This window comes from Hyla sarda, chromosome 3, assembly GCF_029499605.1.
Source record: "Hyla sarda isolate aHylSar1 chromosome 3, aHylSar1.hap1, whole genome shotgun sequence".
Classification (NCBI taxonomy): domain Eukaryota; kingdom Metazoa; phylum Chordata; class Amphibia; order Anura; family Hylidae; genus Hyla; species Hyla sarda.
In genome coordinates this window covers 426,018,641-426,034,899 of record NC_079191.1, presented here as the reverse complement: position 1 = coordinate 426,034,899, position 16,259 = coordinate 426,018,641, and the positions used below count along the sequence as shown (strand labels likewise).

Below are 16,259 nucleotides of genomic sequence, written 5' to 3'. Positions count from 1 at the left end.
TATATACATACATATATATATATATATATATATATATATATATATATGTTTTTAGCTTGGTACACTGCTGGGCCCAGCGCACAAACAGCAGTTCAATAGGGCAACCTATAATTTCTATGGCATTATTCAGGCTTTATTGCTTTATTTTTGACATTTATATAATGATCATTTATATAATGCTGTGTTTTTTCCCTCATATGCGATTTAGAGGTTTAGATTACATGCTCAAAAAAATATCATCTCTTAAAGGGGTACTCCGCTGCTCAGCGTTTGGAACAAACTGTTCCGCATGCCGGAGCCCCCTCCCATAGACTTGCATAGAGGGGGCGGGGCTATGACGTCACAAGCTTCGGGCATCGGCTCCAGCGTTCTGAACAGTTTGTTCCAAATGCTGAGCAGAGGAGTACCCCTTTAAATTGGTGCCTTCCGTAGCCACGCTGTTAAAGGGGTACTCCCCTGGAAAACTTTTTTTTTTTTTAAATCAACTGGTGCCAGAAAGTTAAACAGATTTGTAAATGACTTCTATTTAAAAATCTTAATCCTTCCAGTACTTATCAGCTGCTGTATGCTTCACAGGAAGTTCTTTTCTTTTTGAATTTCCTTTCTGTCTGACTACAGGGCTCTCTGCTGACACCTCTGTCCATGTCAGGAACTGTCCAGAGCAGGAGAGGTTTGCTATGGAAATTTGCTCCTACTTTGGACAGTTCCTGACATGGACAGAGGTGTCAGCAGAGAGCACTGTGGTCAGACAGAAAGGAAATCCAAAAAGAAAAGAATAAGTACTGGAAGGGTTAAGATTTTTAAATAGAGGTCATTTACAAATCTGTTAAACTTTTTGGCACCAGTTGGCTTTAAAACATTTTTTCCATTTACAAAAAATGCTGGTGGTAGAGAGGATACCGAAAGAGTAGATTGTCTAGATAGGCACACATCAGAGGACGTTAGCCAGGAGATGCAGAATGTTGGCGTTCCGTGCGGGATGAGGCAGAATGTGTAGTAGGCTAAAGTGGCCCCAAGGGGGGAATGGAGACTCCAATGTGAGAGCCTCAGGATCCCGAGTCTGGAATATGGGGTCTTGTAGTTGAAATGGGAGGCCATCAAATCTACAGGGTGGGCCATTTATATGGATACATCTTAATAAAATGGGAATGGTTGGTGATGGCGGTGTTGCTATCAGTGTGTGAAGAGTGGGAGAAGAGGGTTGCATTGACAATCCAACACAATGGGCAGCACATTGAACACATTTTATAAGTGGTCAGAAACGTGTAAATAACTCAAGAATGAATAAAGTTACGTTAAAACCAAACACATTATTGTTTTTCTTGTGAAATTCCCAATAAGTTTGATGTGTCACATGACCCTCTTCCTATTGAAAAAACAACAGTTGGATTCAAAATGACCGCCATGGTCTCCACCCATCTCGAAAAGTTTCCCCCCTCACATATACTAATGTGCCACAAACAGGAAGTTAGTATCACCAACCATTCCCATTTTATTAAGGTGTATCCATAGAAATGGCCCACCTGTATAACCAGATTCCCTAAACTGAGAGTAGATCTAGCCGAAAATGTCCTGATTGCCGACCCCCAGAAATGTGTATAGCAGAGAGAGATGGAACATGACTTTCTGCCCAGGCCGATATCTTGGCTGCTTCTGTCATGGCCGCCAGACTGCACATCCCGCTCTGTTGTAACCAGTGTTGGAGTTGTCAGTCTGGACGTGAACTCGGTGCCCAGGTAGGAGAGTCGTCCAATGCTGCCAGCACAGAGAGATCACCTCAGCTCAGGGATGTTGATAAAGAAAATTCTTTTTTCAGAGACCAAAGGCCTGGGGCCCTCAGATTCCCAATGACTGTGGGAAGGAGAAGCCAATGAAGGGGCAGATCCGCTATAAAGAAAAGTCAATGGGAACAGGTTTTGGGCAGTACGTTCGGATAGGATACTGTTAGGGTACGTTCACACGAGCGGATCCCTAACGCTTATTACGCTGCGGATCCGCCGCTAAAGGACCTCTGCATGCTGTCTTTACAGGTGCCTGGTCGGAGCAGCAATCCGCCGCTACAAGCAGACACACTGAAGCGATGTGCGAGTTGCTGCGCATGCCCGGTGTACTCGCACACATCGCGGCTGCTCCCTCTATGAGCTAGGCCGAGAGCTGCCGCGATGTGAGAGTATACTGCGCATGCGCACGGCAACTCGCACATCGCAGTGTGTCTGCTCGTAGCGGCGGATTGCCGCTCCGCGCAGGCACCTGTAAAGGCAGCATACAGCGGTCCTTCAGCGGCGGATCCGCATCGTAAGACGCTCTGGGGATCCGCTCGTGTGAACGTACCCTTAGGGTCTATCCACACAGCAGAATTTCCGCTTATGGAATTCCGCCTCAAATTAAAGCCCATAAAGTTCTATGGGATTCTGCACTCCCTTTCAGGGTATGTTCCCACCTGGCATATACACAGCGTATTTCATACTGCGCAAAATCAGCTGCGTATCCCTCGCTAACCATACATACAAAGCTTTCTGGCAGCAGCCCTATGTGCGCAGTGAGTATTGGAGGCGGGGCCGTGTGCCGGTGTGACTGTGACGCGCTGCTCCGCCTCCAAAACTCACTACACACACAGGGCTGCCGCCAGAAAGCTTTGTATGTATGGTTAGCGAGGGATACGCAGCGTATTTCCCGCTGCTGCTGCAGATTGAAGTACGCTGCGTATACGCCAGGTGGGAACGCACCCTCACACTTCAGAATTTCTGCTTGCAGAATTCCGCCTCAAATTAAAGCCCATAGACTTCTATGGGATTCCGCACTCCCATTCACACTTCTGAATTTCCGCTTGCGGAAATTCAGAAGTGTGAATGGGAGTGCGGAATCCCATAGAAATCTATTGGCTTTAATTTGAGGAGGAATTCCGCAAGCGGAAATTCTGCCATGTGAATAGCCCCTTATGGACACAGAAAGTGTCATTTGCCCATGTGAATACATCCTTAGGTGTCCTCTGAATTGTTCTCTCGCAGCTTTATCTTCACCTTGCACATCGGTAGCTGATAATCCGAGCTACATTAGTCTTCCGGCATTTTCTTTGCTTTCATTATTGACTTATCTGTCTTTGACGGCTGCAGATGTAGTCACACTCTAATTCCTGTACACATTTAAGTGCCAAGTGCAGTCAGTGATAGTCCGCAAACTGACTAGACGTGTTTCAGGGTATATAAATGGACCCTTTCTTCAGTAGTCATAATGACTACTGAAGAAAGGGTCCATTTATATACCCTGAAATGCGTCTAGTCAGTTTGCGGACTATCACTGACTGCACTTGGCACTTGAATTCTATCTGGACATACCTCTGTGGCCTTGCTGGTCCGGTCCGGAAACGACCCTGTTGATCTTGCTGCTCCGGTCCATAATATACATCTAGTTCTGAGTGGATCCTCAGCGAGCCGTGGAATCAAAGCACATCCTGCAGGTGCTGGCACTGACATCACACGCCACCCTCACGAGGCAGAGGCATCTACTACCGGTTTACTGCAGACCTGGTCTCCACGGCAGGACTTTTCCACCAGCGAGTGCCACCTCTGAAAGTGTCCATCCCCGACGCCTGCCAGCGCCGGAACTCGGAGGTAGTCCACCTGCAGTGACCATCCAAGTGCTAGATCCATCCAGCCTCACGGGAGTCCTCCGCTCTCAGGACCGGTAATGTACCACCAATCCAGCCTCACGGGAGTCTTCCGCTCTCAGGACCGTAATGTACCACCAATCCAGCCTCACGGGAGTCTTCCACTCTCAGGACCGGTAATGGACCACCAATCCAGCCTCACGGGAGTCTTCCGCTCTCAGGACCGGTAATGGACCACCAAGCTGCCTGTTATCTGTCCTGACACAGTGATACAGTGAAACTAACAACTGTGAACTTTAATACTTCCTCAGTTTAACACCCCAAATATTGTTTCATTGTCATCCATTAAGAGGAACTTGTCACAATATTACATTATCATCTCTCCAGTAAAAAGGACTGATTTTCAAGAGACTTTCCGGCAAATCAAGTGTCTTTAACTCTTTCAGTCCATATCAGTATATTTTGCCTTCACTATTTCAGTGCAATTGGTCTATAACTGTTTCAGTTTAATAGTGCATTCTGGGATATTAATTAGTTACCAGTGATATCTATTTTAGGTCATTGTCGACTCCTCTCACAAGGGGCCCCTTGTGAGGTGGAATATTTTATATCAATTTTTAATAAAATCTGTATATCCTATTATAATTGAAGCACGATCCTTGTTTCCTTCATTTGATTCATATAGTTTACCTTCCTTGAGGTCTGGGTATTATTGTCTCTTTTTCTAATATTTATTATTGGCACCATAGGTATAGGTGCATTACCCATTTGTCCTCGGTTGGTGATATAATTGTGAGTTGCACATATTTTTTCCATATTTGTAAATTAATTATTTTCTTTTGGAATGCTCTCTGATGACATCACGAGCACAGGTCTCTCTGCTGACGTTATTATAATAATAATAATGCTTTATTTATTGTTGTCCTTAGGGGGATTTGAACCCAAGTCCCCAGCACTGCAAGGCAGCAGTGCTAACCACTGAGCCACCATGCTGCCCTTAGCATACATCTGCTATGCATGGTTGCTAAAATGGACAGAGATGTCAGCAGAGAGCATTCAGCAGCTAATAAGTACTGGAAGGATTAAACATTTTTAATAGAAGTAATTTACAAATATTTTTAACTTTCTGCCACCAGTTGATTTAAAAGAAAAAAGTTTTTCACCGGAGTACCCCTTTAAACATGACTCACCTGCCGCCACTCCCCCAGTATGTCGCTCCGATCCTCCACCACAGTCTTCTTCCTGGTCCAGCCGTCAGTGTGTCTCACTGCCGGATAGCGAATAGCTGGTCGCAGCAATGTCCGACCTCGGCCGGTGATAGGCGGAGCGGCAGTGTGATGCATTGAGCCTAGGCGATTAAAGGGGTACTCCGCTGCTCAACGTTTGGAACTGTTCCGAACGCTGGAGTCGGGAGCTTGTGAAGTCATAGCCCCTCCCCCTCAATGCAGGTCTATGGGAGGAGGATCTCCCTGCTGCATCCAACGTTCCTTTAGAGTGTTGGGTGCAGCGCCAGAGGCTCGTGACGTGACAGACGCACCCTGCTCGTGATGTCACGGCCACGCCCCCTCAATGCAAGTCTATGGGAGGAGGCGTGACAGCCGTCATGTCCCCTCCCATAGACTTGCATTGAGGGGGCGGGATGTGACATCACAAGGGGGCGTGGCTATGACGTCACGAGCTCCCGGCTTTAGGGTTGGGAACAGTTTGTTCCAAACGCTGAGCAGCGGAGTACCCCTTTAATGCCGTGGCTAAATACATTACACAGCCTCAGCAGCCTGCATTAATGGAGCGCCGATAACAACGATTAATGCTGTCCTACAGCACTGCATTGTTTAGTGTATGCAAAATTGAATCAAAAAATTCCATATATTAGTCCATATAGGGACTAAATAAATATGAATAAGCCGCTCCCCTTATAAAAGTCCAGAATTGCGCCCAAATTGTGTTGCACGCTTTTAGCGCCAAAATTTGTGACAAAAAATCCTGACTAACTCTCCATTTTACTTAAAAAATAAATAAATAAATAAATAAAAATAATCTGGGGGAAAGGGGCGTGGCCTTCTGGAAAAGGGGAGCGGCCGAAAAAAGCTGAGGCGGGGAATGTGCTGCAGCTGTACAATATATTACACATTGCATTGTTATGTATTGAGGGCACTACCAGCGCCAACATCTTATAGTCCGGGACACTGGTGCGGTGCAACATGTTTGTGTTGGCCAGTGGCCGCACTACACAGCGCTACACAAACTGCAGTGTGAACTGTAGCTATGATCATTACTAATTTGGCAAACCTTTGCATTTTTTCTTGGATAGGATGTGGGATATGGTATTACCGGCGGCCCAAGGAAGTGCGCTCAGACGTAAGAAACGGTTGTTGCCATAAGGTGTCACTCCCACAGTTCGGATGTGACTTGTCCAGCTCTGCATGTTCACACGTTTTTTGGTATAAAGATAAAGATTCCACTTAAGGGGGTTCTCCACTGCCCCAGCTTCTGGAACATTTTGTTCTGAACGTTAGGTGCGGGCTGCAGGGGTGGTGGTGTCACGGCCACACAGCCCGCACAGCATTCCGAGTACCCCTTTAACGGGTGAGTGACACAATTTCTTTCTACATATAGATAGATATAGATCAGTGGTCTCCAATCTGCGGACCTCCAGATGTTGCAAAACTACAACTCCCAGCATGCCCGGACAGCCAATGGCTGTCCGGGCATGCTGGGAGTTGTAGTTTTGCAACAGCTGGAGGTCCGAAGGTTGGAGGCCACTGAGATAGATAGATAGATATGAGATAGATAGATATGAGCTAGATAGATAGATATGAGATAGATTAGATTTAGATAGATAGAGATAGATAGATATGAGAGATAGATATGAGAAATTAGATTTAGATAGATATGAGAGATAGATAGAGATAGGTAGATAGAGATAGATAGAGATGAGATATAGGTAGATAGAGATAGATAGATAGATATGATATAGATAGGTAGATATAGATATGAGATAGATAGGTAGATAGATAGATATAGGTAGATAGAGATATAGATATGAGATAGAGATAGGTAGATAGTGATAGATAGATATGAGAGATAGATATGAGAAATTAGATTTAGATAGATATGAGAGATAGATAGAGATAGGTAGATAGAGATAGATAGATAGATATGAGATAGATAGAGATGAGATATAGGTAGATAGATAGATATGATATAGATAGGTAGATATAGATATGAGATAGATAGGTAGATAGATAGATATAGGTAGATAGAGATAGATAGATATGAGATAGAGATAGGTAGATAGTGATAGATAGATATGAGATAGATAGATAGAGATATAGATATGAGATAGATATAGATAGATAGATATATAGAGATAGATTAGATGAGAGAGAGAGAGAGATGATTTTTTTAATGATGTTTGAATCGGCACCAAAATCTTCACCCTTTGTTGTGCATCTCCCAGTACATTCTTGGTTGGATCTGCTGCGGCATTATCCACCTCAAGTCCCGCCCATGAGGACCCGGCCTCCCCCTAAATCAGTCACAATCAATAGACAGTGTTAGTTATAAGTAGACTTTATTATTTATATTACCTTCTATACATTATTCCTGCAAAAACAGCCCATATACTTTCCACACGTGACATCAAACTGCATGTGTGTCTATGACAGTGTGTTAATGTATATACCTCTATATATACACGGGATACCTGCGCGTACTGCTGTACATACATACTCTATATATACACAACGTGTTACTTTGATATAAGGCAATAATAGGGAATCTGTCCTGACAGCAGCAGGTCGCAGGCTCTGTTCACCGTCTTGGGGTTTTTATTGTGCTTTCTATCACAGGTGGAACAGCGTTGCGTGCGGTCTGTCAGTTACGCTCAATGGTTGTATATTACGTGCAATATGACAATTTCAGTAGTGAATGACACAATTCCATTGTGTGTGGTCGACTAACCCTTAAAAATATTACTAAAAATGTTTAAGATTATGGCAGCGCCACATATGACCGCAGGTTGTTTTTGGAATTGCAGATCAACCCTATTCACTTCAATGGGGCTGTGCTGCAATACCAAACACAACCAATGGATATCATGGCGCCTTATTTTTCTAATTCTAGATAAACCCTCAAATTGTAATCTCTGATGTTGATAGTTTCGTTCTCTTTCGGGGAAAGTTGGGTGAAAACCAATATGGGGGGGGGGGTGCCTGATTGTCTCAGATTTTCCAGAATTAGGCCATGTTCAGAGGATGGAATTTCTGTGTCGAATTCTGTGAAAGAATTCTGCCGAAATGTACTGCCTATAGACTTTAATAGGATTCCGCAGTCCGCAGGATTTACACAGCGAAGTTTCGGCAGCGGAAGTTCCGCATTCTGCTAAATTTAAAGACCAGTCTTTAATTTTGCTAAATTCCGCGACAGAATCCAATTGAAGTCAATGGGGCTTTAAATTTCAGCAGAATGCTGTCTTTTGGGAACAAAGAATTCTGATGAAATTCCAGTGGAATTCCGCAATTCCGTTCAGTGATCTTTGCTGAACAGAAATTGTGCGGAAATTCCGCTGTCTGAACATCAAAAGGAACATTAGAGGCAAAACTGCATCCTCCTCTGGCCCCGTACTAGGCCCTAGTACACAGTATGCGCATGTTCACACTACAGATTGTTTACTTGTGGAAATTCAGCGCGGATTCCGCTGATTGATCTCAATAGGAGGCTGCTGCTCCGCGCACACTGTAAAAGTTCCGCTTACAGAACATCCAACAAGGAATCGATTCTGCTGAAAGAATGAACCTGTTCATTCTTTCGGCGGAATATGCTTGGGATGGCACTATAGTATAGGACGGCCCTTAAAAGGGGTACTCCGGCGGAAAACATAATTTTTTTTTTTTTTAAATCAACTGGTGCCAGAAAGTTAAACAGATTTGTAAATTACTTCTATAAAAAAAATGCTACAGAGGAAATTCATTTCTTTATGAATTTCTTTTTTGTGTTGTCCACAGTGCTCTCTGCTGACACTCTGTCCGTTTGCAATGGGGATTTTCTCCTGCTCTGGACAGTTCCTGATACAGGCATCAGGTGTCAGCAGAGAGCACTGTGGACAAGACAAAAAAGAAATTCAAAAAGAAAAGAATTTCCTCTGTAGTATTCAGAAGCTAATAAGTACTGGAAGGGTAAAGATTTTTTAATAGAAGTAATTTACAAATCTGTTTAATTTTCTGGCACCAGTTCATTTTAAAAAAATGTACCCCTTTAATGTCCACACACATATTAGGAGCAGATTTCAGAGGAGACTGCTGCATAATTTTTGGTGCAGAGTTCCGTGGAAGAATACAGATGGAATTTCAGCCAAATTTTACTGCCCACAGACTTTAAATTTTGCAGAATTTCCACAGAAATCCCATCGCGGAATCCCATTAAGGACCCATCTTAATTTTGCAGAATGCCATTGAAGTCAAGGGGCTTTGAGAACACTGAACATTGTCTAAAGGGGTACTCTGGTGGAAAACAATTGTTTTAAAATCAACTGGTGCCAGAAAGTTAAACAGATTTGTAAATTGCTTCTATTTAAAAAAAATCTTAATCCTTCCCATACTTATCAGCTGCTGTATACTACAGAGGAAGTTGTGTAGTTCTTTACAGTCTGACCACAGTGCTCTCTGCTGACACCTCTGTCCATGTCAGGAACTGTCCGGAGCAGGAGAAAATCCCCCATAGCAAACCTCTCCTGCTCTGGACAGAGGTGTTAGCAGAGAGCACTGTGGACAGACTGGAAAGAACTACACAACTTCCTCTGGAGCATACAGCAGCTGATAAGTACTGGAAGGATTAAGATTTTTATATATAGAAGTAATTTACAAATCTGTATAAGGCTGGGTTCACACTACGTTTTCTCCCATACGGGAGCGCATACGGCAGGGGGGAGCTAAAACCTCGCGCTCCTGTATGTGACCGTATGCGCTCCCGTGTGTCATTCATTTCAATGAGCCGGCCGGAGTGAAACGTTCGGTCCGGTCGGCTCATTTTTGCGACGTATGCGCTTTTACGACCGGACCTCAAACCGTGGTTGACCACAGTTTTAGGTCCGGTTGTAAAAGCGCATACGGCGCAAAAATGAGCCGACCGGACCGAACGTTTCACTCCGGCCGGCTCATTGAAATGAATGACATACGGGAGCGCATACGAAGGCATACGGGAGCGCGAGGTTTTAGCTCCCCCCTGCCGTATGCGCTCCCGTATGGGACAAAACGTAGTGTGAACCCAGCCTGACTTTCCAGCATCGGTTGATTTGAAAAAAAATAATAATAATTTCCACCTCAGCGTGGAAATTCTGTAGTGTGAATATACACTATAAATTTTGCCTTTAAATGTGTATCTTGGACTTTACCTTGGGGCCAAATTGGTGTTTTCCAACTGGGGAGCCCCCAGCTGTTGCAAAACTACAACTTCCAGCATGCCCGGACAGCCAACGGCTGTCCGGACATGCTGGAAGTTGTAGTTTTGCAACAGCTGGAGGCACCCTGGTTGGAACACGCTGATGTATATATATTGGATCACCCAGCTTTCTCATAAGCATATATTACAAAGAATTGACTGGATAAAATATGGCAGAATAGTCAACTAATATATATATATATATATATATATATATATATATATATATATATATCTGTGGATTTTTATTTAATTTATATATTTTTTAATTTTGGCGGAAGATCATCTTTCCTGTCTTCTCGCATTCCTCCTGGAAAATGTATAAATAAATTAACAACTGGGAGTTACCATTCCCCCTCAGCACTGGTCGGAGACACCCCAATTGAAAAGCAGAATAGTAGCACCCTGTTGTCAATATATTCCTAAATTTCCAGGAGGAGTAACAAAGGAGCAGTCCAAAAAAATATAGATTTTCTAAAACATATAGGTCATGAGAGGCGGCAGGTCCTCTTTACATTTAGTAATGCACATAGTCTCCCCCTCATCTACTACTGATTGTAGTTACACACAGTATGAGGTTAGCGAAGGGTTATTGGCTGGAGATGTGTCAGTTCTGAATAAGTAGAAGAGGAGGAACAACCATGGAGACCATGTCCTTTTCTTGTATCCATGATGAAGGGAAGTGTTCTTAGAGTTTCCTTTATGTTCTCTGGAGCCGATGATGCATTCTCTACACCTCTATGAGAAAAGATGGTGGGGGGGGGGGGGTGTCTTTCCAGGGAAGAAGGGTTTAGGGTTCAATGATAGAACAATGGAGAATCTGCTATTAAGAGATCTGACAGCCGGTGTCCTTCTGGGGCTTTATGTCCGGTTCCTTCATAGGTTTCACCTCCTCTTCTTTCTTCGGTTTGGCCTGGAGATGAAATTACAAGAAATAAAAAGTATAAACAAATGTCATCGCTGTCATATCCAACCTCTAACCTGTTATCTACACTTTGTTTTCTATATAATTTATTATGAGGAAGCACTCACTAAAAAAAAAAAAAAAAAGTTTAGTACATTGGCAGATTTCTCTTCTTCCCCCTTGGCTATTACACTGTATGTAATTGTTCAGAATCTCTGCACTCACTGAAAAAAATAACTATAAAGACCGCGTTCACACGGACGGATCCGCCGACGATGGAACCCTACATTGCGCCTCCATCTGTGCCTGCTCATAGCGGCAATCCGCCGCTACGAGCAGACGCGCTGCGATGTGAGAGTCGCCGCGCATGCGCAACATACTCACACACATTGCAGCTGCTTTCGGCCTAGCTAAGGGAGCAGGGGGAGCGGCTGCAATGTGTGAGAGTATACTGCGCATGCGCGTGACGAGCAGGCACGATGTAGGGGTCCACTGTCGGCGGATCCGGCGGCATCAAAATACACTGCGGATCCGTCCGTGTGAACGTACCCTAAGACATGAAAGACTCCGGGGCTTCTCTCGGTAGACTGTGTGAGGAGCACAAAAAGTATGAGCAAATGTCACTGCTGTTATATCCAACCCCAAACCTGTTATGTACAAATCTTCTATAAAATTATTAAGAGTAAGCAAAGATATTAAAGTTAATAGATTCCCAGATATTTCTTTCACCCTGGCTATAAACACTGTATGTAACTTTTTAGAATTCAGTACTCGCCTCTTGTGCAGCTTAAAGGGGATATCCAGGAAAAAACATTTTTATATATATCAACCGGCTCCAGAAAGTTAAACAGATTTGTAAATGACTTCTATTTAAAAAATCCTAATCCTTTCAGTACTTATGAGCTGCTGAAGTTGGGTTGTTCATTTCTGTCTAAGTGCTCTCTGATGACACCTGTCTCAGGAACTCTCCAGAGTAGAAGCAAATCCCCATAGCAAACCTCTTCTACTCTGTGCAGTTCCCGAGACAAGCAGTGGTGGCAGTAGAGAGCGCAGATGCCAGACAGAAAAGAACTACTCAACTTCAGCAGCTTATAATTATTGGAAGGATTAAGATTTTTTTTAATAGAAGTAATTTACAAATCTGTTTAACTTTCTGGAACCAGTTTATATATATATATATATATATATATATATATATATATATATATTTAAAAAAAAGTTTTTTCCTGGAATAACCCTTTAAGTACAGGATGCCGTGCTTCTGAGTGTTGGAAAACATCATAGCAGCTAGTGCGTGCCTTTTGAGGAGCTGAGGTACAGGATGCAGTGCTTCTGAGATTGGGAAAACATGGCAGCAAGTGCCAGCCCCATGTGCATCTTAGGTGCAGGTTGCACTGCTTCTGAGTGTGGGAGAACATCATAGCAGCAAGTGCCCCCCCCCCCCCCCCCATGTGTAGCTGAGGTGCAGGATGCAGTGCTCCTGAGTATGGGAAACATAGCAACAAGTGCCCAGTGCAGTTGAAGTACAGGATGCAGTGCTACTGAGCATGACATATGAATTAGTGCTGACTCCTTGTAGAGCCGATATACATAGTACAGTGCTCCTGAGTATAGGAAAACATTATACCAGTTAGTCCCAATGTCTTTTGAAGGTGAAGTCAGGATAAACTAATAGAGATGAAGCCTATGGGGAAATCTAGCGACAAATACAAGATTCAGATGACGAGGTCAGAAACACTATTACTGTGCGTGTAAAAATGTCTCTGAACCTCGTACATATAAATAAGAGAAAGTTGCATCTTACACTGTCGTCCTTTGGCCTCTTCGTCAGGTCAAACCCTGCTTGGGTCTCCGGGGTCCACTGGGGGCTCATAGCTGGGAACTCGAAAGCCACGGGCTGCACTAGACCATAATTTGCCTTTAGCTCCAATTCTGGCGCCTCTGGTGGAACCTTCTGGAAATAGCTGAAAATATACAGGAAATATGATATTGGGAAAATGTACCAATGGTCACATGATAACATGGCTGCCTTCTATACTAGACATAGATATGCTCCAGGATACATAGCTGTGGAGATTTTTTTAATTTACAGGAATCCCAGACGCACGTTACGCTCCCCTGTGATGGGATATACAAGTATTTATTATGTGCTCTACCTACCAACTATTTTACTAACTAAGGGTGGTGATGAAACAATTCCAATAACCCTATGTTATGTCATTTATTATGTTACATGCAGTCACTTTGTGGTTATTTGGTCTCCCCTGATGACGCCAGTTATCCTGGTAGAAACGCGTTGGGAGATGTTGTGATTATACAGACTACAAATGGGAAATACTGTGACTGTGTCTTTAAAGGAGTACTCCAGCTCTAAGACATCTTATCTCCTATTCAAAGGATAGGTGATAAGACATCTGATCGCAGGGGTCAGTGAGCACTCCAGAAAGCGCTGGAGGCTCCATGTCTTATGCCTCCCGACCACGGGGATGGAGTATCATGACGTCACAACCCCGCCCCCGTGTGCCGTCACGCCCCGCCCCCTTAATGCAAGTCTATGGGAGGGGGCGTGACGGCTGTCACGCCCCCTCCCATATACTTGCATTGAGGGGGCGGGGCGTGACGGCACAGGTGCGTGCTGCATGCTAGATTGCAATCAGACATCTTATTCCCTATCCTTTGGATTGGGGATAAGATGTACTAGGGCCGGAGTACTTCTTTAATAATGAGTAGTAGGGGAAATCTTTTGTAGAGTCCATCGACCTGGATTATTTTAAGTGAAATTGGGCTTTCACTAGAGCACAAGTTTTTTTATTTTTATTTTTTAAGGGTATTTTCACACTACGTAATTCCCGCAGTATTCCACTAACGGAATTATGTGCTGTGAACATAAACATCAGTGTGAGTGGGTTTCCACGAGACCCGTTCACACTGCGGAATTTCAGCGGCAGACAATTCCGCCGCTGAAATTGTTCTGCGCAACGAAAGAACATGTTCATTCTTTGCGCGGAAGTCCGCGAACACTGCATAGCTGTCAATGGTGACGGCGCAGTGCCGCGCGGTCCTACCTCCGAAGTATTGCGGCGGCCACCAGAATGGAATCTCCGCTCGCGGAATTCTGTGATCGGAGATTCCGTTCATAATCCGTAGTGTGAACATACCCTAATAGTATACCAATAAAAGTTATGTCTTAGGCCCCTCCCCACTGTTACCCCCTTTTTTCTTGACATTCGGTACAATTTTTGATCTGTTGGGATTTATCCCCAGAAGGGCTCGGACTTACATGAATCCATTCTCCCTCTGACATTTTTCCAGCGTATTCTTCATCTGAGTTCCCAGCCTCCTGAAGAAGAGGTGACCCGAGGGCTTTGCGGTGGTTCCCGGACCTTTGCTTTGACCGTATTCCTTACACAAAGCTTCGGCCTTGCCATAAACTTATCAGGGAAGAGAAAAATACAATAAATTATAAATAGTCCTTCATATTGTACAAATGAAAATAAGTATTGTGGGACTCATGGACTCACATTTCTCAGATTCCTGTAGGGACCGTATTGCTTCTCCACACTTGTCGCTGGCCAGGAGAGTCTGACCGTGATAGCAGAAGGCCTGTGGGGGGAGGGGTGTTTAAAACCTAATAAATAATATATACCAGTGTTTCCCAACCAGGGTGCCTCCAGCTGTTGCAAAACTACAACTCCCAGCATGCCCAGACAGTCAAAGACTGGTTGTATGTCCTGTGTCATCTAGGGGTTAAAATTACATGTCAAGTGTCCGACCAATTTAAAGGGGTACTCCGATGGAAAACTTTTTTTTTTTTTTTTTAAATCAACTGGTGCCAGAAAGTTAACAGATTTGTAAATTACTTCTATTTAAAAAAATCTTAATCCTTCCAGTACTTATTAGCTGCTGAATACTAAATAGGAAATTATTTTCTTTTTGGAACACAGAGCTCTCTGCTGACATCATGAGCACAGTGCTCTCTGCTGACATCTCTGTCCATTTTAGGAACTGTCCAGAGCAGCATATGTTTGCTATGGGGATTTTCTCCTACTCTGGACAGTTCCTAAAATGGACAGAGATGTCAGCAGAGAGCACTGTGCTCGTGATGTCAGCAGAGAGCACTGTGCTCGTGATGTCAGCAGAGAGCACTGTGCTCGTGATGTCAGCAGAGAGCACTGTGTTCCAAAAAGAAAAGAATTTCCTCTGTAGTATTCAGCAGCTAATAAGTATTGGAAGGGTTAAGATTTTTTTAATAGAAGTAATTTACAAAATCTGTTTAACTTTCTGGCACCAGTTGATAAAAAATAAATAAATAAATAAAAAGTTTTCCACCGGTGTACCCCTTTAATACAGGATGTATACTCACATAAGCCATATAAAAGCACATTTTCAGTTGAGTATAACTTCTCCACTTTGTTATGTACACCGGATCCAGACTAGAAAGTGTGTGATCTGAAAATTAAGAAAATAAATGTTAAAGGGTTAAAGTGCTAAAGGTTAAAGTGTTCCACTGGATAATCTCTGGGTCTCAGCCATCAGGTCCCCCATGAACAGTCACTTTATAAAGGAGTAGTCCAGTATAGCAAAACATTAAGGGGGTACTCTGGTGCAAAACTATTTATTTTTTAATCAACTGGTGCCAGAAAGTTATACAGATTTGTAAATTACTTCTTTTTAAAAATCTTAATACTTCCAGTACTTATCAGCTGCTGTATGCTCCACAGGAAGTTGAGTAGTTTTTTCCAGTCTGACCACAGTGCTCTCTGCTGCCACCTCTGTTTGTGTCTGGAACGGTCCAGAACAGGAGAGGTTTGCTATGGGGATTTTCTCCTACTCTGGACAGTTCCTGACACGGATAGAGGTGTCAGCAGAGAGCACTGTGGTAAGACTGGAAAGAACTACACAACTTCTTCTGGAGCATACAGCAGCTGATAAGTACTGGAAGGATTAAGAGTTTTATATAGAAGTCATTTACAAATCTGTATAACTTTCTGCCACCAGTTGATTTGAAAACATTTGTTTTCCAATGGAAAAAACAAAAAAAACAACATGTCACACAGGCATGTCTCAGAGCTGAGACCCCCACCGATCACTAGATATATACGGCTCATCATTTGATCCGACTCACTGCAGCAGATAGGCCCCATTGTAAGTCTATGGAGCCCATGTTCTGATATGACTCGGATCATGTGACAAGCCAGGGAGTGAAGCGCAGAGCCACATGCTTCTCCTGGCTATATTTAATTATTTATTTTTAAAGCGACAGTAACGCTTTAACAATAATCTGATTACAAAGTGTGAGCGATCAGATCT

At 43.6% G+C, this 16,259-nt stretch overlaps 1 protein-coding gene across 2 annotated transcripts in view; it reads right to left on the bottom strand.

The window, feature by feature from the left end:
* Positions 1-9,833: 9,833 nt before the first annotated feature.
* Positions 9,834-16,259, bottom strand: part of BROX (BRO1 domain and CAAX motif containing) — a 38,780-nt gene continuing 32,354 nt past the window's right edge. The window contains exons 9-13 of one of the 2 annotated variants that reach the window (XM_056568399.1): positions 15,313-15,398; positions 14,471-14,552; positions 14,230-14,380; positions 12,754-12,913; positions 9,834-10,958 (exon numbers count right to left, since the gene is read on the bottom strand). In XM_056568399.1, coding sequence (XP_056424374.1) covers positions 10,872-10,958; positions 12,754-12,913; positions 14,230-14,380; positions 14,471-14,552; positions 15,313-15,398 — 566 coding nt within the window. In that variant the 3' untranslated portion in view covers positions 9,834-10,871. The remainder of the gene's footprint in view (positions 10,959-12,753; positions 12,914-14,229; positions 14,381-14,470; positions 14,553-15,312; positions 15,399-16,259) is intronic. The other variant, XM_056568398.1, reaches the window with a different exon arrangement.